Source organism: Pisolithus orientalis (genome assembly GCF_024613125.1).
Source record: "Pisolithus orientalis strain OTSU chromosome Unknown F5J12scaffold_16, whole genome shotgun sequence".
Lineage (NCBI taxonomy): Eukaryota > Fungi > Basidiomycota > Agaricomycetes > Boletales > Pisolithaceae > Pisolithus > Pisolithus orientalis.
The window spans coordinates 814,488-835,226 of NW_026260797.1; the positions used below are offsets into that span (position 1 = coordinate 814,488).

Here is a 20,739-nt window from a genome sequence, read left to right on the forward strand (position 1 = left end):
GGGGGCGGTACAGGGACAAGTAATCTATTTTAGAAACTCATTCCCACGCTCCTTTTGTAGTTCTTTACTTCCTTCTGACTTTACCAGCTGTTCTCTCGCCCGCCGCTCTCTTCCGCAATGGTTGGCTTTCTGTCCTTGTCCTTGCTCTCCCTTCTGGCTGGTTCCGCGTTCTCAGTCATCCTGCCCGAGCAGGAAGTCATCTTGGATGCTCCTGCACGGACTATGGAAGGCTGGTCGTACGTCAACTGTGGTACGTATTTTGGTCCGGCTTTGACACTGGGACTCACAAGCGCGCAGGCCTACCATCAGACGTCGTTCAGGTCAAGTCGATAACATTGTTTCCAGATCCTCCAAAGCCCGGCAAGGACCTTATTATTACTGCCGTGGGGACTGTAAACCAAGTTGTTGAGGTCGGTTTGAGTCCCACTTATCGGCTCCAGAATGTGACGTCTCGTCATCTTCCAGGATGGAGCCTACGCAGATGTAACAGTGAAACTTGGTGTAATCAAACTTTTGCATAAGCAGTTTGATGTGTGCCACGAAGCGTACGTGCTGATTTACCGTTGGCGCGTCATTACTCACTTGCGGGAAATAGTCGCGCTGCCAACGCTTCCATTCAATGCCCAGTTGAGAAGGGAGAGTATACCGTCGTGCAGAACGTCACTTTGCCCAATGAGATTCCTCGAGGTTTGTGAGTCCTTCGTGCACCACACTCGTCGCTCACTTGTCTCCAGCCAAATTTTCCGTCAGCGTAAGGGGGTATACAGCAGAGGATGAAGATATGCTTTGCTTGGATTTGAAGGTCGACTTCATGCAGTCTCCATTCCCCAGGATTCTTTGATGACCGGCATGTGATGGTCGATTCTCGGAAGCCCTTCGCAGCATTACTCGTGTACGAACAGTAGATAAGACCGACCGTCTCTTTGTCCGTTTCTCAGCTTCATTGTTAGCCCTGTACGACACTTGATGCTATGACTATACCAACTGAATGTTTGTAGTATATCGTTGGACTTCAGTCTTCATATTCTAGCCATGTTAGCACGTGGGAGATTACATAGGATCAAGTGATTGCTTTTTGACCCTCGTACGCTGAAAATCAATGCCCAAAAGTTCTAAGAAAAAAAAAGAGAAGGTAGCCGACTTTGCAGTGGGTATTGGAGTGTGATGGCCATGGACGTTCACTGAAACCTGCTTGACAGAAAGCAAAGCTCAAACTAGGCAAGGGGAAGAAAATATCCAGCAATGTAGTTGACACCTCGTTCAAGGCTCGGAGTACGCTAGTCTTGCCTTCTAGTATGACGTCTAACGACATGGACAAGGTATCGCGCTTCCAACGCAGAGCATCACTGTGGAAAAGGACAACGTACCAACGACCAGGAGGAAACAAACATTCGGGGACATACTTTCCCTTCTAAAACATCACAATGCCGGCGTGCGCAAAGGTGAGTTGCAGCATCGCATGCTATCTGTTTATGCTAGATTCAGTTGTTATCGCAGATGCAATATTTAGTGTAAAGGAATTATTCAACGATTACCCAGACCTCGTCACTAGCTCGATGGCACCACTGTTTAGTGTCTGCGCACGTCTTATTGGCGATACGGTGCGCCCGGTTCTATCTTTCTTGGAGTAACGGTCCTTATTCGTGGTAGGATGCTGGGATTCGCAAAGCGCTACTCTCTTTCTTTGAATGGCTACTAGTACGAGTACCCAAAGTTCGAATGGTTCTCTTGTACCCGCTTTTGAGTGACTCACTTTCTCTTAACTAGGACGATCTAATTCCCCATGCACCCTTACTTCTTCTTTTCACGACCTCAGCACAAACTCACATATTCCCTGAAATACGGGTCGACGCAGTGCGGCTCTTGAACCTGTTCATCGGGACCCTGCCAGAATATGTCGTCATGGGTTGGAATGAGAGTGGGTCAGGCCTTGGCAGGCGCATCTTAGACGGCTACTTGGGATTGTTAAACATTTCCACCAAGTTTGGACAGAATGCATCAGATGGTTTGTGTCCAGACCATCGTGATTTGTTTGAGCATTCATCGAATCGTTTCATGCCAGACAGGACTCCTGTTGCATCAACGGGTTCCGTGACGCTTTCTGCTCAGGTATTCTGCCAAATCATCCCAATCTGGCTATGTACTGATTCATCCGAAGTCAAAACTTGTAGTTCTGCGCTCTCTTTCCAACTTTCTTTGTTATGCAGTCTGCCGACGACCTGCTACTGAAGCAGAAGTCAGTAATCAAAGTCCAGCTGTGCTGCCTCTTCCGACGTGGTTCTTACGTCCGTTCTTCGCATCCGCGCGTCTCTACGAAGAACATGGCCGCCTATTCAATGGACCAATTATGGGCGATCAGGAAAAACATATGTTCTGGGCACCCGAACCGGCATCTGATTCGTTCGATGAAGACTTCGTCTACAATTCCGATATTGTTGTCAGTCTGCCGGTAGCAGCGTCGTGTCTGACGGAACTATTTGATAGTTTTGCCGACCGTAACGGGTCCTCCGACTCCGCGAACGATGTTGATTTTCTGATGGTGGGTGTAGTAGCCTTAGTGAATACCCATGATTGACTTTCACAAATATACAGCGTCTGGCTAATGCCCTCCATCCGACTTTGATCGCTTCATATCTTGAGTGCGCGCCTGTCATATTTTCGCCAAGCATCAACCCTTCGGACACTGATCTCCCATTGCTGACGACGGCGATGGAAATTACGCGAACGCTCTACAGCGTTATATTGCAAAGTGCTAGTCAGGTACGAACGAACCTGTGCGTGTTGCCAAGACTTACACATCCTAAGAGCTCTGAGGCAGCTACTCGTTGCGATGATTTGAAGGCACTACTGGGCCACCTGTCTTGCTATTTTCCCTTCAAACCAGCCTATAAAGACGTAAAGGTGTGCACCCCGAGCTCACCCTTGATTTCCTGATGCAGAAACAAGACAGATGGAACAGGCCTTCCAAAATCTCAATGTGATATACTGCGAGCTGGTGTCTCTCTTAGTTCTTGTCTTATCTTTGCCAAGCCCAAAGGCAAGTAAACAAGGTCGGACATTGCTCCCTCACACGAAGGTGGACAAGAAACTTCAAATGCAAGCGGAGTCAATTCGCATATACGTTGTCCGTCTTCTGAAAGGGGAAGGCGAATTAGGCGCACAACTACCCAGGCCCATCACGCCCATAGCGTATATCGCGTTGCTACCGTCGATATGGGCGTTGCTGAATCAGCTAGATGGCCCCAAAGACCACTTGGATGAGGTTGTCTCATCGTCTGTCCTGTCAGCGGTCCTCGATCACGCCATCAGGACGCCGTCAAGTTCTGCGGTTAAACACGTGACCATAGAATTTTTGGCTCGACTCCTGCTTGTAAGTCAACGGTTCACTCGACATTCATCCTGTTGACGGTCCTATTAGCTTGAAAAAGAAAGAGGCTATGTTGGGGTTTTTAACCCTCGAAATGCTGCCGCAGACGAGAAGTGGCTACAGTGGATTCTTCATCTTCCGAGGGTACTGTGGGAGTTGGGTGACAGCAACCTGTCAACTTCTGTGGTGTGTCACCCTCTGGAACGCGTTTTTTGTATGCTGGACGAACCTCATTTCGCAGACACTCATCCAAGCCCTTCTGCGTCTACTTCAGCGTGGATCATTCGTGGTCCATCACAGGGTTCGTCTGCTCTCGTCCTACACCTTGGCTTTCGTTTATCAACTAAGTACTCCCTCTTGTAGCACGTTGCGTTACTGTGTGCCCGCCTCGTTCCGTTCTTCACGATCACACACCCTTCGCGTGGTAAAATCGCTGGCCCGTTCCGCAAGCTTGCAACGTCTTCGCCACGTGCTGGTCGTCTTGCTCTCGACCTTTCCGCGACACTTCTTGCGGAGCGGGTCAAGGACGTATCCGAAGATAGCAGCAGTAGCTTCCAAGATCTCGATCAGGCTATACGTGCAGCGATCAAGGGCACCGTGGAAGAGGAGTATTGGGTTCGCTTGGCCAACTCCGTGGTGTGAGAGTGATAGTGTGCTTACGGCCGTGGTCCGAGGAGTCTGACAGGGTGCGGGTGGTTGCCAGGAGGAGAATGCGTTGATCGGGCTTTACACAGTTTCCGCGCACCCTCGGCTTTCCTCGCCCGAGCCCTTAGATCCGCGGGTGGGGACCTGCCGGGACTTGCATGCCACCATACCACGGGTGAAGCTGCACCCCCATGGCATTAGTACGCTATTTACAACTGTCGTTCATGACTTGCAGCATGTAATCTGATGCCCGCTTCACGGAAATGAAGGCAAGGCCAGGTTCGGATCAGGCTAACCATGTTACTTCTCTGGTTAGTAGCATCTGGCAAACACGGTCGATATAAGGAGGCTATTGTAATTCCATTTCATTCCAGTTTCACTATTGACATAATTTTACCGAAACCCCCTTCAAGGGGGTGACATTGGCCCAGTCAACTACAGTCAATCCTGCTACTATGAGGAGTCGTAGCCATGCGATCAAGCATGGGGGTCATGGGATGACGATTTGTAACTTCTCTACTCGGTAGAGGGTGCCAGCGTCGGGTTGGGTTCAAGTATGTAATAACTTAAGAGAAAAAAAAAAATGATGGAGTGGGACCGGCCGAGTTTGCCGTTAAGTGGCGCTGGGATTATTGCGTCTAGGACCAAACCCAGGAGATGTCGATGCGCCCAACAGACTCGGAGGCAAGGTCAGAGAACGCAGTGGGAGAGAAGTCCAAATCCGTGAGTGAACAGCCAGTGCACCTGTCAGTGATAGTTACAGTCGTGCTCTTTCCTTGATCTGATAAGAAAAGAGTCAGAAGAAGAGATAAATGTGAGAAAACTAGTCCTCACAGGAAGCCGTAACCTGCTTGCCACAAACGGGGTTTGTGTTCGGGTTTACACCATCGTATCCACTGCATGAGGATGTCAGACGACGACAGTATCCTTAAGGGGGTGATACACACGGATAGGCGTCAAACAGTTCCCACGAAACAGCCGCGATGAGTTGACTATCAGTGTTGGTGATACCACAGGCACCAAGTCCAGTTTCATAGTACGTGCCTGGAAAAGGAAGTTAGGAATGAAACCTGACAGGAGGGCGGGATTACTTGCCTTGACCCGATTGAGTGCCGACCATCCAGCTCGGGTAACTGCTGCTATCAGAAGTACTAGAAGTAGCAGCGGCAGCGGAGGATGTGGTTGTGGGAGTAGGCGTGGTTTTCTCCAGGACAGCAGGGGTAGACGTAGGAGTGGGGGAAGACGTGGGAGTGTTGTCCTTCTCCTGGGCGGGGGTAGGCGACGGGGACGGGGACGATGAAGAGGTAGCTGGGTTTGGTGCGACGTTCACTGGCACAGCAGAAGGCGTGGCAGAAGCGGAGGTTGCGGCGACAGCCGTCCCATTGGTGGAAGGTTTAGAGGAGCAACGCTTGTTCAGAGAGCGTTCGCGCCTGAAAGCCGACACAGGGCGGGCGGGCTCTGGAGTAGGCTTCTGCAGCCCAAGTGCACGGTGCTGATGAATGTTGTGGGAGATATGGGGGCTGGTGAGTGCACTGGCGAACATAGCCAGGGCAAAGACAACGAAGACTTTTGCAAGAGGGGCCATTTGAGCGAGTGCGAAGGAGAGAGTGGGTTGAGTGTCGGATAGACTGAACGGTGGAAATGAAGGGTTTTTATATACAGCGAATGACGAATGCCCCTTGAAATGGGAGTCACTTGGAAAGGAGAGGGGGGGAAGAGGGGAACAGTCTGACCGAGCAGAGGGGGGGGGAGGGGGAGAAGAGAGGCGCTGGTGGCTGGGTGCTCGCCGGGAATGTTTTATCTCTTGCCTAATCTTATGTAAGCACAAAGGGGTTGTTACAACATTTCCGTCGCGACGGACTGCGGACAGGTTCATTCTTCCATATACTCGATAGCCATGCGCAGCCTTACACTAGCCCCTTTGGGTTGCAGAAATTTTACAAGGACACGTGTAAGAAAACTGGATCACTGATTCACGTCGTGTGTCCGGCCCGCGCAGCGTACATTTTCGCCAACCCTAATCCTGCTGCACTCTCCAGCGTCTTTGCATACGCGTCCAACTGTCCCAACAACAGCAAGCTGTCCAGCCGACTTGGGTCAGGTGGGATCTTAAACATCCGGCTCACGTCCTCCTCGGGGAGCGGATTCAGCCCCTGAGACACGCGTTGTGCATTCTCTTCCCGCCGCTTCGCCAGGTGGGTTTCCAGCCGCAACTTCTCCCGTGCAATCTGCCTCGACGCATAGGCGACGTTACCTTCCTCCGTCCGGTAATTATCAATCCCTTCCGCAACCTGTTCCAAATTCCGTGCAAGCCCAGAATTACCGAGATCGAGTGCGGAATAAGAAGGCGGTATTGCGCTTGTCGCCGGCGACCCAAGATGCGCGGATGTATACGGACTCGCCGAAGACGGCGCGGCCAAAACATTCAAGAACGAACTCAGCAACGGATTTGTACGAATTCTCAACGGAACCTCTTCTAGGATCGAGGAGAACGTCAATCGATGATGCACCAAGCTGCATCATTCAGTTAATAACATGTTCCTTCCGGTCACTGCAACCACTCACCTCGAGGCGCTGAAATTAGATTTTTTGTAAACGTCTATAAACGACGGCGTCAACTTGAACGCACGGAATGACGCAGTTCCCCGCGCCGTCTGTGATACGTCTAAACCTTTCGGTCAGTGCACCAAGTAGGACCGCGGGATGCAAAGCTACCGTGCACAATGACAACACCCCCATGTCTTAGTCTCTCCTGGTGTATTGCTTGGGTATCTATCAAAGATTGGCTGTAGAAAGCACCGAGGCTAGTCGCCTGGTAAAATCCAACAACGTTATCGTCGCCTTGTACCTCTCTCAACGATCGCAACATTGATGTCTGATAACGTGCTAGAGTCCCATCAACACGAACCTTACATTTTGTTATTCCGAGAATGCCGCACCGAGAGATTTTGAGACCTTTTCGTCGTCATCGTTGGTGTGATTTGGTAGTGGGAAGCTATTGGACACCTCTAGGGTGCCCTCCAAATCCAGACCAAGTAAAAGGCCGTGTGCAGATCCCGAAGGGGAATCTTGACTGTGTTGTATGATCTTGGAAACAACCTGGGAACAAACAAGTGAGTGATAAAGAGAAAGGTGGTGAAAGAAGGCGCACCAAAGCGTCTAGCTGAACACATGTGAGCGGTATTTCTGCTTCGACATCGATTGCAGTTGACATGGACGGAGGAATGGCTTCATATGTGGGCGCAGCAGGCGTGACAGCCGCGGCTGGTGCGGGAAGTGATGCAGCAAGCGCTGCGGCCATGGATGGGGCCGACATTTTCAAGGTCGCTGGCGAAGACGATGAGCTCGAAAAAAGCAAGATAAAGAGCCCCTGCTGACTAATTAGCAACCCACCTACATATTCACTTCCCAGCGGCTACTATGCAATTTGCAGTGACACCTTCTGTCAAGCATGGCCGCCATGTCTCGTTCTGCGCGAATAACCCTCTTGCTCGTCATAGACATTGTCTTCTTCCTTATCGAACTCGTCGCTGGTATGGTTCTCGTCTATCCACAGTTTTCGTCTTGTCACCTTACCTTCCAGGCTATGCGGTCGGGTCACTTGCTCTCGTCGCTGACAGCTTTCATATGCTCAAGTGTGCCGACATTTGGTCGTGATGTTGAAACTTGTCTGATTCCATACCCAGCGATGTCATGAGTTTAGCAGTTGCGCTATACGCAATCAAGGTTAGTTTCCTTCCCGACTATTTATTCGGCCTTATTGACAAGGGCCACTCCCTAGCTCACCAACCAGAATTCCATGGATTCGCGCTACTCCTATGGGTGGCATCGGGCAGAGATACTTGCCGCCCTCATCAATGGCGTTTTCCTACTTGCACTATGTTTCTCCATCGCAATGGAGGCTTTGGAGCGCTTCGTCTCCACTCCAGGTGTGACGCTACTCGAACCTGTTCGTTTTCCTTCCTGACCTGCGTGTTACCGACAGAAATCTCAAACCCGCGGCTTGTTGTCATAGTCGGGTCGTTTGGTTTAGCTTCAAATCTCGTGGGGCTCTTCCTATTCCATGGTGCTTGTCAAATCACACTTCGTGCCTAGTCGCCCTAAACCGTCTTTCTGCAGAACATAGTCATACCCACAATCACAATATTCCCTCCAAGCCGTCCAGCGTTCACCGGATGCCGGCGGATGAAACTTCACATACTCGGGAAATCCCGATTAGAAAACGGTCGGATTCGTACTCATCTATGTATGGCCATCCGGCCGCCACCCGCGCATCGCTTGTGCAAACCGCACAGGATATGGCGTCTTCCACTGGAGTGACATCATCTGGCCGCCCTTTCAGCCCAGATTTATCGGAGGAAACGCCCTTGCTGGACGAAATACATGAAACGGAATATCGCAACACACCAACGCCTAGCGGGCTTTCAAGTAGTCATACGCACGCAGGCTCAATGAACATGCATGCCCTCATACTCCATGTGTTGGGTGACGCCTTGGGCAATGTTGGCGTCATTGCTACGGGCCTTGTTATATGGCTCACCGAGTGGTCATACAAGTATTACTTTGATCCTACGATCAGTTTGGTGATCACAGTCATTATATTCTCTTCTGCGCTACCCCTCGGTAAGCCCAACCAAATTCAGTGGCTTTAATACATAGATCTAATGTCGCGCAAAGTTCGCAGTGCCTCGTTTATCTTATTGCAGGGTGTTCCACCAACCATATCCCTTGACGCTGTGCGGCAATCAATTTTGAATGTAGAAGGGGTGTTGTCTGTGCACGAGCTCCATGTCTGGCAGCTTTCGGAATCCAAGATAATTGCCTCAGTCCACGTCATGGCATCACATAATCATGACTTCATGCCGGTGGCAGCGGAAATCCGAAAGGCTCTGCACCACCATGGCATCCACTCTAGCACGATTCAACCCGAATATCACCCCCGTACCACACATATGGTCCCTGAGGATCACTTGAAGGTGTGTTTTCGCATCGACAGCAATAGCAAATGCCACTTAACTGTCGTATAGATGTCTGCCAATTCCTCATGCTTGATACTCTGTCCTGCTGATCAAAACTGCAATCCTACTGAAAACGCATGTTGTCGTGAGTACAATCCAAATCTACATGAATATGTCCATTTACATCCCCTCACAGCACCTCCAGCCCCCGGGGCATAGCGTAAATCATTTCTAAAACCCACGTATATCTCACGAAACATGTAGATGATGTTTATATCCACAATATTTGTTTTCAAGGCATGAACACCGGAAAATTCGCGATGAAAGTAGACAAGCTACTCAGTCGCTGAAGCATCACTGCGCTAGTTTGCGAGCTCGTTTTCTGAGCACGTAAATCGGACGCTAGCTTTCTTGCAATCATTGCGCTAGTTTGACCCGCCATGGCTTTCTGTTCGCTGCACACCGTCTGAATTGCCCATTCCAAGTGGAGTGCCGCGGAGAGTACCGTGGAGACGATTGTTACCATCAGGTCAATGCTTGCGTTTACGTCACTAGTTTGCTGGTCAATCCTGGCTATCAGAATAGGAAGCACATTATGCACGAAGAGCGGGAGAAGCGGCGGTGCGCCAGATCGTGGGGTCACGAGGACGAAAGTCGCGAGTCGCCGGCACGTCTCGATCTCCCCTAGGCTTGCTGCAGCACACAGCTCTGACCAGACAAGTAACAAGAACTTGGTAGGTGTAACGATCGTAAGGCAGCGCGCAACGTCGATGTGGAGTCCCTTGCGTTCCCGTGCGAGCATGAAGGCTTCACGGATTTCCCGTCTTGGAAAGTGTAGAAAAGTCTCCGGGGGTATGCTTGGGGCTTCTTGCGCAGCCGCTCTTCCTAGGGGTCACGGACATAGTATGATATCGACTAAGAAGTCGTGTCCGAATCGTCCCACTCACCATCTTTCTTCAGCCCCAGGGTTTGGAAAGCAAGTGCTTTGATAGCCTCAACGTCTAGAATGCCTGGGTTCACTACTTGGGCTCTCTTGCTACATATTAACCTTAGTATGTTGGGGCTGCACAAGCGGAGTACAACACGGGGGCAGTTCGGTGCCAGTAGAAGGCTGCGAAGAACTTCCAGTGGATGTGTGGCAGCGAACCTGAGTGAAGTCGGTGAGGATGTTGAAGCAAACAGTTTCGTAAGACTTGCCCTCTCTGCTGAATTTCAAAAAGCATGGCGTGCACAACTCCCACCAGCGTCCAATTCAAAAGCGGCTCAAGGAAATACGATATGCCGTTGCGCAGCGCATCGATGTCGATGCGGTTCTCCTGCCTAGCAACGCAAGCCTGGGAAAAGAGCGTTGCCGACATCTGGAGAAGTGTCCTAGGTCTCGTAGACCTATTGCATCGAATCAGAGACAAACACAAGGTCAGAAACGGAGGCATTACCGGAATATGGCATCATCAATGCCATTGTCGCTGCTGCTGTCGAAAATGGCTTTGAACCATGCTGGAAATACAGATTTAGCCTCAAGCGGCAGGTCATCGAGATGGTAAACTCGTGAAGACCGCAAGAAATCTGTGCGAAGTACTTTGTCCCCCTTCTTTAACGTGGATGCCGAAATCTACCACGAACTTAAGGCCTGAGAGGGCCTGTCGCGATGAATTCACTTACGCGGAATTTTGTCAGAACTACCTGGACAAAGAGCACGATATTCCCTAGGTGGCTTGACGCCGTTTGTGGATCTCCTGTGGTCTACATCAGTAAAAGAAGTGTCTGCGTTTTGTTACACACCGACGGTCTCGCAATCATAATCAGTAAGAAGGTGGATCGCATCAAACAACACATCAGATATCTTGAGATGCAAAGAGAGGATATCAAGTGCAAATTCATGGGTATACAAGATCTTCATGAGATGACTCAAGACTTCCAAATCCCCCGTCCTAAAGTGTGCAGTGAGGCACTGAAGTACCTGTTAGAACGAACCCGGCGACAGGGAACAAGCCGTACCCGACGGACGGCTGCGGCAAAAAAGTGGTGACTGCCCGGTTCACCGCGTATGCGATCAAGCACTGCCTGCAAATCTACTTCACTCGATTCCGCAGTAAGCTTAGACTCGAGGTAATTCTGACGAATCGCATTATACATGAGACATAAACAACAAACGAGCCATGATCACCTCAAGTGTGCAATTGTGCTCGGCAGCCTCGGACTGAAGGCGCGACATGGATTCATTAGCAAGCGTTGGATCCATGGTAACGACGAATTGTTGGTCTATAAGTTCTGCCACACGCAGTTGCTGCATAAGTTGACCGAGGAAAGGCTTCTGGCTACAAAGCACATCAATGGCACGTCAGGACTGAACATGCGAGACGAACACGTCGATATCCTCTAAACCTAGCTCCCTATTCCTGGCTCGCGGTTGAACCTTGTCGCACTTCGCTAGTAACTCCGAGTGTTGTAGTACGCTAGCTATTGCAGAGTGCATGGCGTGGTGCTGGAATCAGGTAAGCCCCCGGTATGGCAGATTCACAGATCCCAAACTATCCCAACCTCATTTGTGCCATGTCTTTCAAGGGTCTTCTCAAGCATGTGCAATAAGCGGGGCAGCTAGATAATTGCGGTGAGGACAACACACGGATCGAAAAAGAAGAACCCACTCGACCAAGTACGAACGCCTTCCAAATGAAAAAGGAGTCCTCCCGGGCGTCTCTCGGCGAGCTTCCCGCTACGCAAGTCAATGCTGCAAGGAGAATTTGGGTATAGAAAACAGCTGGTGCCCAAGACGTCCATCGAATTGTTCCCATAAGAAGAGCAACAGCCTCTAAATCGCTACCCGCGCCATAGTCTCCAGCACGCGAGGTCACCTACCTAGTTTTGAGCACAATGAAGAAGATCAGTGGATTATACCTACCAGACTTTGTAGTAATAGGCTACATGTGACGGTATCGGCCTCAGTATTAGAGCCGAGGACATCGTTCCTGCCTAAGCCAAGCTGCATTGTGTGAATCAACTGTGCTTCGCGCTCGGCCTTAGCGTCGTCTCCAATTAGCAGACTCAAGGACAAAGCAAACGTTTCCAACGCTTGGCGGACACCGGAAGAAAGTCGTATAGTGTGAAGAATGTCATTAGCCTCCCCCAAATACATCATCGCCTGAGCGGTTGGAATGTGAGGAATGTTTGTGGTGCATGATAGTAGAAGTGTAACGAGCTCTGAAGCCGAAGCTGACAAGCGGTGAAACTTGGATTGGGGAAACGAATATGCGTTGCGAAGAAACACCAATGCATCATGCACTGTGCTCAGAACGGTACTTTGCGGGGCCGTAAGTGAGAGAAGGGATCCAAAGGGGGGCAAATTGGACGCATAATGTGCATCCAAAGCCAGCCGACATAGTCTGTCGAGGGTAGAAGCGCTGTGTATTTCCGACGAGTTCGCAACCTGCAAAAAGTTGGCCACAAAAACTGAAATGGGTAATAGCCCACTGCAAAGGGCTTCCTTCAAGTAGCTCTGGAGAGCAGGGTCGGCATCGTATGTACCGCACAACTTGAGAGTAGTTTCTGAATGGAATTGACACTCCAAGGTTAATTGGCCCGTCCGTGACATGCTTTCACGGCACGCACCACTGATCACTGGCCCGACATTGGAAGGGTCTTGAAATGAGCCTTTCTGCTTCACCCATAGTTTGCAGAGATCAAGCCACTTTGAACATTCAGACGGTTAATGGTACAAGTACGCATCATCCTCCATCAGCGCCTCACCTGACTCGCGTTGATACCGACGTGATATGAATTCCTTGTCAAGTCTGCAAGAGACATCTAGTGCTGCTTGCTATGGTAGTCGTGTACAACGCCGATGTGACGAAATCTTTACTGAGGAACACACGACGAACTATAAGACCAAACCTTGCCGTGGGCCAAAGTGTCGAAGAACAAATTGGTACATACGCGCGGTTGGTGTGTTAGTGGTGCAGAACACAACACCGCGTAGTCAGTAGTAGTTACAGACTTCTCAGAGTGGGTCGCCGTTGCAGACAGTATTTGTATGATCATTGTAACCAGTGGCTGCTGGCCAGAAGCAAATTAAGCCCAGGATTGCATAGACTACGATATCCTCCCTCGGGCAACGCTCAGACTACTGACAAGCTTTGCACTTCTCACCAGGACTATATTAATCTTATCCTGCAGCACAATTCCCGAGTAAACCTGGGGCATGCTGGAAAATCTACCAGAGACTCTCGTTGCGGTATAGATAAGACCGTTACTGGAATAACTAGACTTTTGCAATCAGCCGGCGAGTTTCTTGAGGGGTGAACCGCAAGATGGTTGACAGGACCCGTACGAGGTTGGGCTAGAACATCGGTAAATCAGGAGATACGCTGACGTAGTGAATTTGACTGACTCTCATCTCCTTGTGTTCAAGGAACTGTAGGATGACATTCCGCAAATACTCGTAGTTGATATCTTCATCACGTTTCGCTACGGTAGCTGCTGTTTGCGGTTCCGGAGACGCAGCGCGGGAGGGAGTGTCTGACGGAGATGACACTGACGTCCGCGAGTCCGCAGTTCCAGTCCGGGAGGACCAATACCCCACGCCTGGATTACGTTGGCGCTCCAGCAAGGTAGCCGAGTTTTGTACCTTACGAAGCTCCTCTCGCAGTGTCTACGTGACACATCAGTGACTGCATTTGCAGGTTTGATATTTAACGTGCCTTGTTGTGGGTGCGCAACTGGGCTTCTCGTGCTTTGCTTTCACCGGCTTGCATTCTGTGCTCGTCCGCTTCAGCCCTGGCTTCGGACAGATGACTTTGTAGAGTTGTCTGAATAGACTTAAAAATTTGCACATATGAAAAGACTTTCGCTCACCTACCTCGTTGGCCTTCATCTGCTCAACCAATGACTGCAGTTCGGAAAGACGACTCTGTTGCAGCTGAGCATCGCCTTTGAGTCTTTCAACCACAGTTCTAAGGGACTCTGCAACATCCTCCTCCTGCTCGCGGGACCGCGTAGACGTTTGCAAGAAGGACCGAAGCTCGTCCGCTTCTCTGGCCTTCAGCAGTAGTTTTTTGCTCCAGTTGGCTTCGCTTTCGGTGCGTTCTCGCTCCGCAGCAGCCATTGTTCTCCTAAGCTCTGAAATTTTTGCCTCGTATTTCGTCTCCACAGAATTGATCAAATGTGAGACGTCCTCCGTTAAAGCACCGCACCCTTGCAATCGACTTTCGTGTTCACTGCGGAGATCGCTAAGTTCATCAGTAAGGAGGGCAACTCTCTCTTGTACAGCCCGTAGTTGAAACTGGAGCTCAGTATTTTGACTCTGCAAGGACTCGGCATGAAGCTGTGATGACTCCAGTTCGGCTTGTCGCAGCTGCAGCTGATTAAAGAAGGATTTGTTCTCGTTTGAAAGGTTGTTCACTGACTTCTCCATGGTTGATATGTGAGATTCCTTAGCGGCTAGTTCAGCTGAATGGGAAGTCTATAACACATGTGGTCAGTGAATCGTACTGCAGGTTGCGGCGACTGAGTGACCTTTAGCCTGTCAAACTCTGCAGCGAACTGCGTTCTTGCCGAGGATATCTCTTTCTCCGCCCGATCATTCACGGCCGCCAGCTCTTTGTCGAATTGCGCTCGCAGGCCAGCAACAGCCTTTTCGCGCTCGAGGTTGACAGCATCAACCTCACTCTGCAACCTCACCCTCTCCGACTTCAACTTCTCGCGCTCCTGCCTTTCTTGCTCCTTTATTTCGTTGAGCTCCCTCACCGCGTCGTCTCTCTCTTTTTCTGCCTTGACTAGCTTCTGCCTCACCGTTTTCAGCAGGCTGACGGCTTTAACGCGCTTTTCTTCCTCCTCCTTTGCCATTTCCTTTGCCTTCGACACGTCGGCATTTAGCTGCGCGATCTCGCTCTTCTTTTTGATCTCCTCTTCTTCAGTTTGACTTGCAGAAGCTTGTGATGCAGAGATAAGAGCCTCTGCCTCTGCCAGTTGCTGCTTCAGCTTTCCGGCTTGGTCCAAGTGAGATGCAATCTCAAGGCGATGAACATCTCGAAGTTCTTCGATGCGTTCCTCCTGACCTGCAGACTGATCGGCACGCAGCAATGTCACCAGGGAAAATTACACACGGGTGAGTTTGCCTCCAAGGCGCTGTAATTCGTCTTGGCTCAACTGCCGCGATGAGACATAGCGTTCTAATGGAAGACCAAAGCAGGCCTACCTCGAGCTTCATGTTCATATTCGTGAGGTAGTCGCGTAAAGCTGCTACATTTTTAACGTCCTCCAATGGAGTCAACTCGCGTATAAGGGCGTCAGCTGCAAACCGTTCGGCCTGAAGCTTCTTGAAAGACGTGGACATGTCTGTTTGGCAATTAAGCACAGTCAACGTGGTACTATGTGAGATCTAAGAGGTTACCTGTAAATCGTTGCTCCACAAGCTTCAGACGCTCTTGTAGAGCTTCCACATCCGCAGTCTGAGGGATGACTGAAACCGGGGACTCATGAAAAGCAGGGGGCGTTTCTAGGTGATCTGGAGAGAGATGTGCGTCTGCTTTGGTGTTACTGCCTGCAGAGATCGTTGCCACTGTGGGGCAATCGTCGACATGTTCCGGTGCCAGCCCTTGTGCGACATCGCCGTTGGTGTTAGTACCTGATGCGCGCGGTTCAACCCCGAGCTGGTTGTACACACTCGATGGGACCGTCACATTCTGCAACTCAGAATCTAGTGTCGAAGGGGCCGTATTTTCCAACGATGTTAGCGGAGGAGAGGGAGAATGGGGAGCAGGTATGGTGCATTCTTCGGTCGGAAAGTTGGGCGTAGCTTGGATCGGGGACCCAGGCAGGGGTATTAACTCGGGTGACAGCGCATTCTGAGGAGCAGGCGAGGTATCGGGGCCGGGCGATGCCCTGGAGGAAGACGGGTTGGATGTTGCACTGCTCGGCGTTTCGCCGACAGTAAACGAGGCACGTAGTCGTTCCTCGAGTGTTGACTTGCGCAGGCCGGTGTCGCTACTGCTCTTCGGGACTGAGGGTGGTTGAGGACTGCCAGAACGCGACTGGGGGCTCGCAGATCGTTGTGGAAGGACAGTACCAGCACGCTGCGTCGCCAATGATTTGCGCAAGTTCAGGAAGGCGGATTCAGCAAGCTGACTTGAAGAGCGGGATGTGTTCACGTCCGGCGAACGAGCGCGGGTGCTGCTTGGTGGTTCGTCGCCAGGACTGGACTGGTCTTGCACCAGGGTTTCCACTACTTGGCGTAATTGCGAGAACATAGTCAAGTTGGAGCAGACTCGAAGCTACCGCTGAGCACTGGCTGGCGGTACCACGTGGAAGCGGATCAGGCGCTTGCGCGACAGTCGATAAACGCTACTCATTATTTAGCAGTTCCGACAAGTACTTCAGAGCTACAGATTACGATGCATGGTCTACAGGGATCTCCAAATCCTTCCCCTTCCCGTTAGACTGTATCGGTGGTGTAAATGTACCGGTTCGGCTGCCACCCGCAGGCTCAGACGAAGGTGTCGGTGCTGCGCCTACAAGCTGCCAAGAAGGTATTCGACGGTCTTCCCGCCAGTGCTGGTAGTGATGTTGATGGTGTACTCGACAGAGTACCACTCCGGCTGAGTAACAAGGTCTTTAAGGATTTGAGCTCTTGCTGCAGCTCCGAGAGTGATTGCTTCTGCGCCTCTTTGTTGTTCTCGATCATCTGCCCAGTCTGTGGTTGAATACCAAGGTTCATATCGGGGTCGGACCAGCGTCACTCACCTTGGGTAGCATTTCCCGGATGTTTTCCACTTCATCGCGGATCTCTCGCATCTCATCCCTTGTTCTCGCCTCTCCTTCGCGCATCTCGACTACCACAGACTCGACGTCCTTGGTGGCTTTATCCACCTTTTCCCTTTGTTCTTCGACGGCCGCGCGCACCGAAGCCGTCTCATCCTGTATTTCCTTTAGAAGAGCTTCTGCAGCATCGAACTGAGCCGTTAACTCGTCCCGGTCTTGTTCGTATGCAGTGGCCGTCGGGGGTTTCAGATGGGGAGCCAGGTGCTTCTGCACAGGGGTAAACAGGTTGCATTGGATATTGGCAGCGATGACTTGCCTTGAACAAGGACACGGCACCGTATACCACCGTTCCAGATATGACGGCGGTTATCTGAAGGTGAATGAATCGCCGATAGCTCCGCTGGACAAGCGAGTACACCTACGAAGTAGTCCCTCCAATCCCATGGTTGTGGTTGGAGAGCGTTGTATGGGGATGGGCCATACAACACGGAGTGTGAATGAGTTTGCGGAGAAGGCTGCAGGGGTGGTGTTTTGTTGGCAGCCTGTTTCAAGGCCTCCTCGATTTCTGGGCTGGTGAGACCTTTTGCTTCGAGGAATTGCACTCGCTGTGCGAGCGGAGCCTGCTGAGTCTTGTGGGGATCGTCAGAAGTGTGTCGGATGCTGTCCACGATGGCACTCACGCTGAAATCAGAGAGAAATGCGACTGCATTGCTGATGAGGTCTTGTCTGTCTGGTGTCGTCATGAGTGGGAGTGTCCTCGCTTACCGCCCAGTTCATTCTCCGCTCCACCCGCCAATTTTCTGACCGGTCCTTGCAACCACAACCAACCATGTTTCGTTTGGCCGCACAGAGAGCAATCGCCCACAGACTCGCCGGCTCGTCGAGAGGTATGCCTCCTAGCGTTGTTGACAACGAGCTCGCTTGACACCACACATTCATCCAGCCGGTCTGAGGGTGTCTTCCCTGCACACTCGTTGCTGGACTGCGACATGGAGGTCGTCTTCTCCACCACTCCCTTCGTTCTCGAGGATAGGTTAGAGAGCTGTTTAATCATACATCGACTTTAACCTTTCTACGTGCACAGGCCGCCGTGGCTACGCTGAGGCCACCAAGTTTTCTCGGACCAAACCTCACATGAACATTGGCACGATCGGTACATATTTTATGCTATTCATATCCAATTTCACCCATCTTGCCACGGAACAGGTCACGTCGATCATGGAAAGACCACCCTCACTGCCGCCATTACCAAGGTATTGGCCGACAGAGGCGCGGCCAAGTTCACCGACTATTCTCAGATAGACAAGGCGCCGGAAGAGAAAGCACGTGGCATCACTATCAACTCGGCTCATGTCGAATATGAGTCCGAAAACCGCCACTACGCCCATGTCGATTGTCCTGGACATGCAGACTGTTCGTCCTATGCTTGCTCGGAATTTCCCTCCTAACATTGACGTCGCGCAGACGTCAAGAATATGATTACCGGTGCTGCTCAAATGGATGGTGGTATCATCGTCGTTGCAGCCACCGACGGCCAGATGCCCCAAACACGTGAACATCTTCTGCTCGCCCGCCAAGTCGGAATCAAAAAACTCGTTGTCTTCATTAACAAGGTAGACATGATCTCGGATCCTGAGATGCTCGAGCTCGTCGAGATGGAGATGCGTGATCTCCTCTCCACCTACAACTTCGACGGTGAGAGCACACCCATCGTGGCGGGCTCTGCGTTGGCTGCTTTGGAAGGTCGCGACGATGAAGTTGGGAAAGATAAAATCTTGGAATTGGTAAAAGCATGCGACGAATGGCTTGACGTTCCTGCACGTAAGTCTTCGATAACCTGTCCCTTGCTACCTCTAACTGGCTCTCAGGTGATCTCGACAAGCCATACTTGATGCCTGTAGAGGGTGAGCAACTCAAGTCCTTCGACTCGTTTCCTGTTAACCGTGCGCAGACGTCTTTTCCATACCCGGTCGTGGAACTGTTGCCACTGGTCGTGTATGTGCCTTATTTGAAGGTCCTGTCTAACGTCTGTCTCTAATCTACAACATTTTAGGCGGAGCGTGGAGTCATAAACAAGGGTGACGAGGTTGAAGTTATTGGCCTCGGCACTTCGTACAAGACCACAGTTACTGGCATTGGTATGCAGAGGCATCTCCTTTTGACTTTTGGTATTGACGTGTGAATAGAAATGTTCCATAAGGAGCTCGACCGTGTAAGTTTCTCGCTCTACCATTAAAGCATGGTTTTTGAGGCTTGCGTGATAGGGCGAGGCTGGCGACAACATGGGCTGCTTGCTTCGTGGTATCAAGCGCGAGCAACTGAAGCGTGGGCAAATTATCGCTGCTCCTGGCTCGATCAAGGCTGTTAGGAAGTTTGTTGCACAGCTTTACATTCTGACCCCAGACGAGGGTGAGTTCACAGGTCACGGCTGTTGGCGCAATTTACTCATTTGGCGAAGGCGGTCGTTACACGCCCTTCATGGCTCACTATCGACCGCAACTCTTCCTGCGGACTGCCGATATCACCACTTCATTAAATTTCCCGGACGGCACTCCTGACGCGGATGAAAAAATGGTCAGCTTACACTGCTACTTCTCTGTGCTCGACTCAATCCATCACTAGGTTATGCCTGGGGACAATGTGGAGATGGTGTGCGCGCTCCACACTGATGTTGCTGCTGAAGCCGGCTCTCGGTAGGCTTTTCCAACCTTTCTTTTCTGCTCTGGTACTGACCATTCTTAGCTTCACTCTTCGTGAGGGCAACAAGACCAGTGAGTAACATGTCCTGTTAACATTGTGCGTGAAAGCTGATTCTCGTCGGTACAGTTGGTACGGGGATAGTTACCAAGATCTTGGAGTACGCGTGAGACTTAGGCTACACATAATTTACTGGTATAATTACATGTTAGATCATATCGCATTTTGCATCCCCTCTCAGTATTAACCGAGTGTTGCCACGAGGGTATTTGGAAGATTTTCTTGAGAACATCTGACCCTGCATTCTCCTAATGTCAATGCCGCCTGCCGAAGGCGAATTTTTCCGAGCCGTGTAAAAAGCACCCAAGGTCTTGGTGTCTCACACCTTTGCTACGTCTACCTGCTGTCATCTTTGCCAATTTTACTGCCATGTTCTCTGCAATCCGCTCCGCTGCCCGTGTCAGGGCGTTGCCGCCGTTGGGAACAGCCAAGACCTCTTTCATCTCGTTCCGTTTGGCCCCTGGGCATCGCACTCTTGTCAGTACGTGCACATCTTTTTGCCGTCTGCTGAAGGAGGGTGTCAGCCACTGTCCCTGACTTTTTTGCTTTCTGCTTTAGCGACGAGATACACCCAGGAGCATGAAGCAGTCGCATTCGACGATGCAACAGGTGTCGGTACCGTCTCAATCACGGATCATGCGCAGGAGAGTCTTGGAGACGTCGTTTTCGTCGAACTGCCTGCAATAGGTTCCAGGGTAGGCAAGGGTGGTGAGTATGCCAGATTCCAATTAGTTGCGGGGAAATGAGAGCCGGTCGTGTGAGGGTCTGTTCCTCCCATGATTTTGCTAACACCGTCTTTTTTTTTCGTGAACAGATCAAATCGGCGCTGTTGAGAGTGTCAAGGCAGCCTCTGATATAGTTGAGTGATAGCGTGGTTCTCATGTGTGGGATATACACTGAGAAGATACAGTATGCACCGGTGTCAGGTGAGGTCTTGGAAGTGAACGAACGTCTGAACGACGAGCCGGGTTTACTGAATCGTTCACCTCAAAATGACGGTAAGACACTCTTTCGGATGCCTGGGTTGGTGCATTGGTTTGACCTTGGAGATGTTCTCCAGGTTGGCTTTGCAAAATCAAGCTTGCCAACCCAAGCGAGGTAAGATGACCAGCGGTGGTTTATTCCATTCTAGTGCTAATGCTGTGGTCGAAAGATGGAAGCGCTGTTGACGGCGGAGGGTTACAAGCAAGTCTGCGACTCATAATGAAAGAGCGGGTTAACGACCGATGATATTGGGTCCCATAATTTGGCTTCAAC

The 20,739-nt window shown here is 50.9% G+C and overlaps 10 protein-coding genes across 10 annotated transcripts; 5 read left to right on the top strand and 5 right to left on the bottom strand.

Moving 5' to 3' along the window:
• The first annotated feature begins 59 nt into the window (after nucleotides 1-59).
• F5J12DRAFT_836017 (ML domain-containing protein) lies at nucleotides 60-1,062 on the top strand. Its single transcript, XM_051745950.1, has 5 exons — nucleotides 60-250; nucleotides 298-410; nucleotides 466-545; nucleotides 596-687; nucleotides 735-1,062. Exons 1-5 carry the CDS (start codon nucleotides 118-120, stop codon nucleotides 839-841), a joined length of 525 nt encoding a protein of 174 aa, XP_051599598.1. The 5' UTR covers nucleotides 60-117; the 3' UTR covers nucleotides 842-1,062.
• Nucleotides 1,063-4,273, top strand: F5J12DRAFT_836021 (uncharacterized protein). The gene is made up of 14 exons (XM_051745951.1): nucleotides 1,063-1,147; nucleotides 1,200-1,272; nucleotides 1,320-1,442; nucleotides 1,498-1,601; nucleotides 1,651-1,713; nucleotides 1,768-2,005; nucleotides 2,063-2,109; nucleotides 2,159-2,539; nucleotides 2,593-2,760; nucleotides 2,806-2,901; nucleotides 2,951-3,370; nucleotides 3,419-3,553; nucleotides 3,609-3,668; nucleotides 3,731-4,273. The coding sequence occupies exons 1-14, from the start codon at nucleotides 1,100-1,102 to the stop codon at nucleotides 4,007-4,009; spliced, it is 2,235 nt and encodes a 744-aa protein (XP_051599599.1). The 5' UTR covers nucleotides 1,063-1,099; the 3' UTR covers nucleotides 4,010-4,273.
• Nucleotides 4,274-5,776, bottom strand: F5J12DRAFT_927804 (RlpA-like double-psi beta-barrel-protein domain-containing protein-containing protein). The gene is made up of 4 exons (XM_051749417.1): nucleotides 5,108-5,776; nucleotides 4,960-5,056; nucleotides 4,847-4,908; nucleotides 4,274-4,793 (listed from the first exon to the last, which is right to left on the bottom strand). Exons 1-4 carry the CDS (start codon nucleotides 5,595-5,597, stop codon nucleotides 4,651-4,653), a joined length of 792 nt encoding a protein of 263 aa, XP_051599600.1. The 5' UTR covers nucleotides 5,598-5,776; the 3' UTR covers nucleotides 4,274-4,650.
• A 75-nt stretch (nucleotides 5,777-5,851) lies between these two features.
• Nucleotides 5,852-7,383, bottom strand: F5J12DRAFT_836033 (uncharacterized protein). Its single transcript, XM_051745952.1, has 5 exons — nucleotides 7,164-7,383; nucleotides 6,952-7,111; nucleotides 6,728-6,898; nucleotides 6,578-6,677; nucleotides 5,852-6,526 (listed from the first exon to the last, which is right to left on the bottom strand). The coding sequence occupies exons 1-5, from the start codon at nucleotides 7,326-7,328 to the stop codon at nucleotides 5,986-5,988; spliced, it is 1,137 nt and encodes a 378-aa protein (XP_051599601.1). The 5' UTR covers nucleotides 7,329-7,383; the 3' UTR covers nucleotides 5,852-5,985.
• An 89-nt stretch (nucleotides 7,384-7,472) lies between these two features.
• On the top strand, nucleotides 7,473-9,189 carry F5J12DRAFT_906022 (cation efflux protein; the record flags this gene model as incomplete). Its single annotated transcript, XM_051748738.1, has 9 exons — nucleotides 7,473-7,545; nucleotides 7,596-7,647; nucleotides 7,699-7,738; nucleotides 7,794-7,941; nucleotides 7,998-8,078; nucleotides 8,132-8,635; nucleotides 8,690-8,988; nucleotides 9,040-9,115; nucleotides 9,167-9,189. The coding sequence occupies 9 exons, from the start codon at nucleotides 7,473-7,475 to the stop codon at nucleotides 9,187-9,189; spliced, it is 1,296 nt and encodes a 431-aa protein (XP_051599602.1).
• A 337-nt stretch (nucleotides 9,190-9,526) lies between these two features.
• F5J12DRAFT_682345 (mediator complex subunit Med5-domain-containing protein) lies at nucleotides 9,527-12,774 on the bottom strand (the record flags this gene model as incomplete). The annotated part of the gene is made up of 14 exons (XM_051740270.1): nucleotides 9,527-9,827; nucleotides 9,887-10,091; nucleotides 10,151-10,356; nucleotides 10,407-10,582; nucleotides 10,633-10,713; nucleotides 10,757-10,930; nucleotides 10,978-11,085; nucleotides 11,138-11,288; nucleotides 11,337-11,455; nucleotides 11,503-11,568; nucleotides 11,619-11,825; nucleotides 11,873-12,516; nucleotides 12,583-12,658; nucleotides 12,718-12,774. Coding segments are annotated over 14 exons (2,571 nt in total), but the record flags the coding sequence as incomplete, so codon positions are not given.
• A 261-nt stretch (nucleotides 12,775-13,035) lies between these two features.
• On the bottom strand, nucleotides 13,036-16,278 carry F5J12DRAFT_836058 (uncharacterized protein). The gene is made up of 8 exons (XM_051745953.1): nucleotides 15,359-16,278; nucleotides 15,164-15,303; nucleotides 15,072-15,114; nucleotides 14,482-15,023; nucleotides 13,826-14,428; nucleotides 13,668-13,775; nucleotides 13,358-13,618; nucleotides 13,036-13,306 (listed from the first exon to the last, which is right to left on the bottom strand). Exons 1-8 carry the CDS (start codon nucleotides 16,212-16,214, stop codon nucleotides 13,229-13,231), a joined length of 2,631 nt encoding a protein of 876 aa, XP_051599604.1. The 5' UTR covers nucleotides 16,215-16,278; the 3' UTR covers nucleotides 13,036-13,228.
• A 15-nt stretch (nucleotides 16,279-16,293) lies between these two features.
• F5J12DRAFT_836060 (peroxisomal membrane anchor protein conserved region-domain-containing protein) lies at nucleotides 16,294-17,485 on the bottom strand. The gene is made up of 6 exons (XM_051745954.1): nucleotides 17,406-17,485; nucleotides 17,148-17,354; nucleotides 17,042-17,095; nucleotides 16,708-16,992; nucleotides 16,543-16,648; nucleotides 16,294-16,505 (listed from the first exon to the last, which is right to left on the bottom strand). The coding sequence occupies exons 1-6, from the start codon at nucleotides 17,466-17,468 to the stop codon at nucleotides 16,354-16,356; spliced, it is 867 nt and encodes a 288-aa protein (XP_051599605.1). The 5' UTR covers nucleotides 17,469-17,485; the 3' UTR covers nucleotides 16,294-16,353.
• A 28-nt stretch (nucleotides 17,486-17,513) lies between these two features.
• F5J12DRAFT_134572 (translation elongation factor Tu) lies at nucleotides 17,514-19,722 on the top strand. The gene is made up of 14 exons (XM_051738093.1): nucleotides 17,514-17,612; nucleotides 17,669-17,758; nucleotides 17,810-17,878; nucleotides 17,932-18,138; nucleotides 18,190-18,546; nucleotides 18,594-18,629; nucleotides 18,677-18,720; nucleotides 18,779-18,863; nucleotides 18,912-18,937; nucleotides 18,990-19,134; nucleotides 19,184-19,299; nucleotides 19,348-19,418; nucleotides 19,468-19,496; nucleotides 19,552-19,722. Exons 1-14 carry the CDS (start codon nucleotides 17,555-17,557, stop codon nucleotides 19,590-19,592), a joined length of 1,374 nt encoding a protein of 457 aa, XP_051599606.1. The 5' UTR covers nucleotides 17,514-17,554; the 3' UTR covers nucleotides 19,593-19,722.
• A 129-nt stretch (nucleotides 19,723-19,851) lies between these two features.
• F5J12DRAFT_721404 (glycine cleavage H-protein-domain-containing protein) lies at nucleotides 19,852-20,686 on the top strand (the record flags this gene model as incomplete). Its single annotated transcript, XM_051741310.1, has 6 exons — nucleotides 19,852-19,963; nucleotides 20,041-20,190; nucleotides 20,297-20,340; nucleotides 20,393-20,480; nucleotides 20,543-20,580; nucleotides 20,636-20,686. 6 exons carry the CDS (start codon nucleotides 19,852-19,854, stop codon nucleotides 20,684-20,686), a joined length of 483 nt encoding a protein of 160 aa, XP_051599607.1.
• Nucleotides 20,687-20,739: the final 53 nt, after the last annotated feature.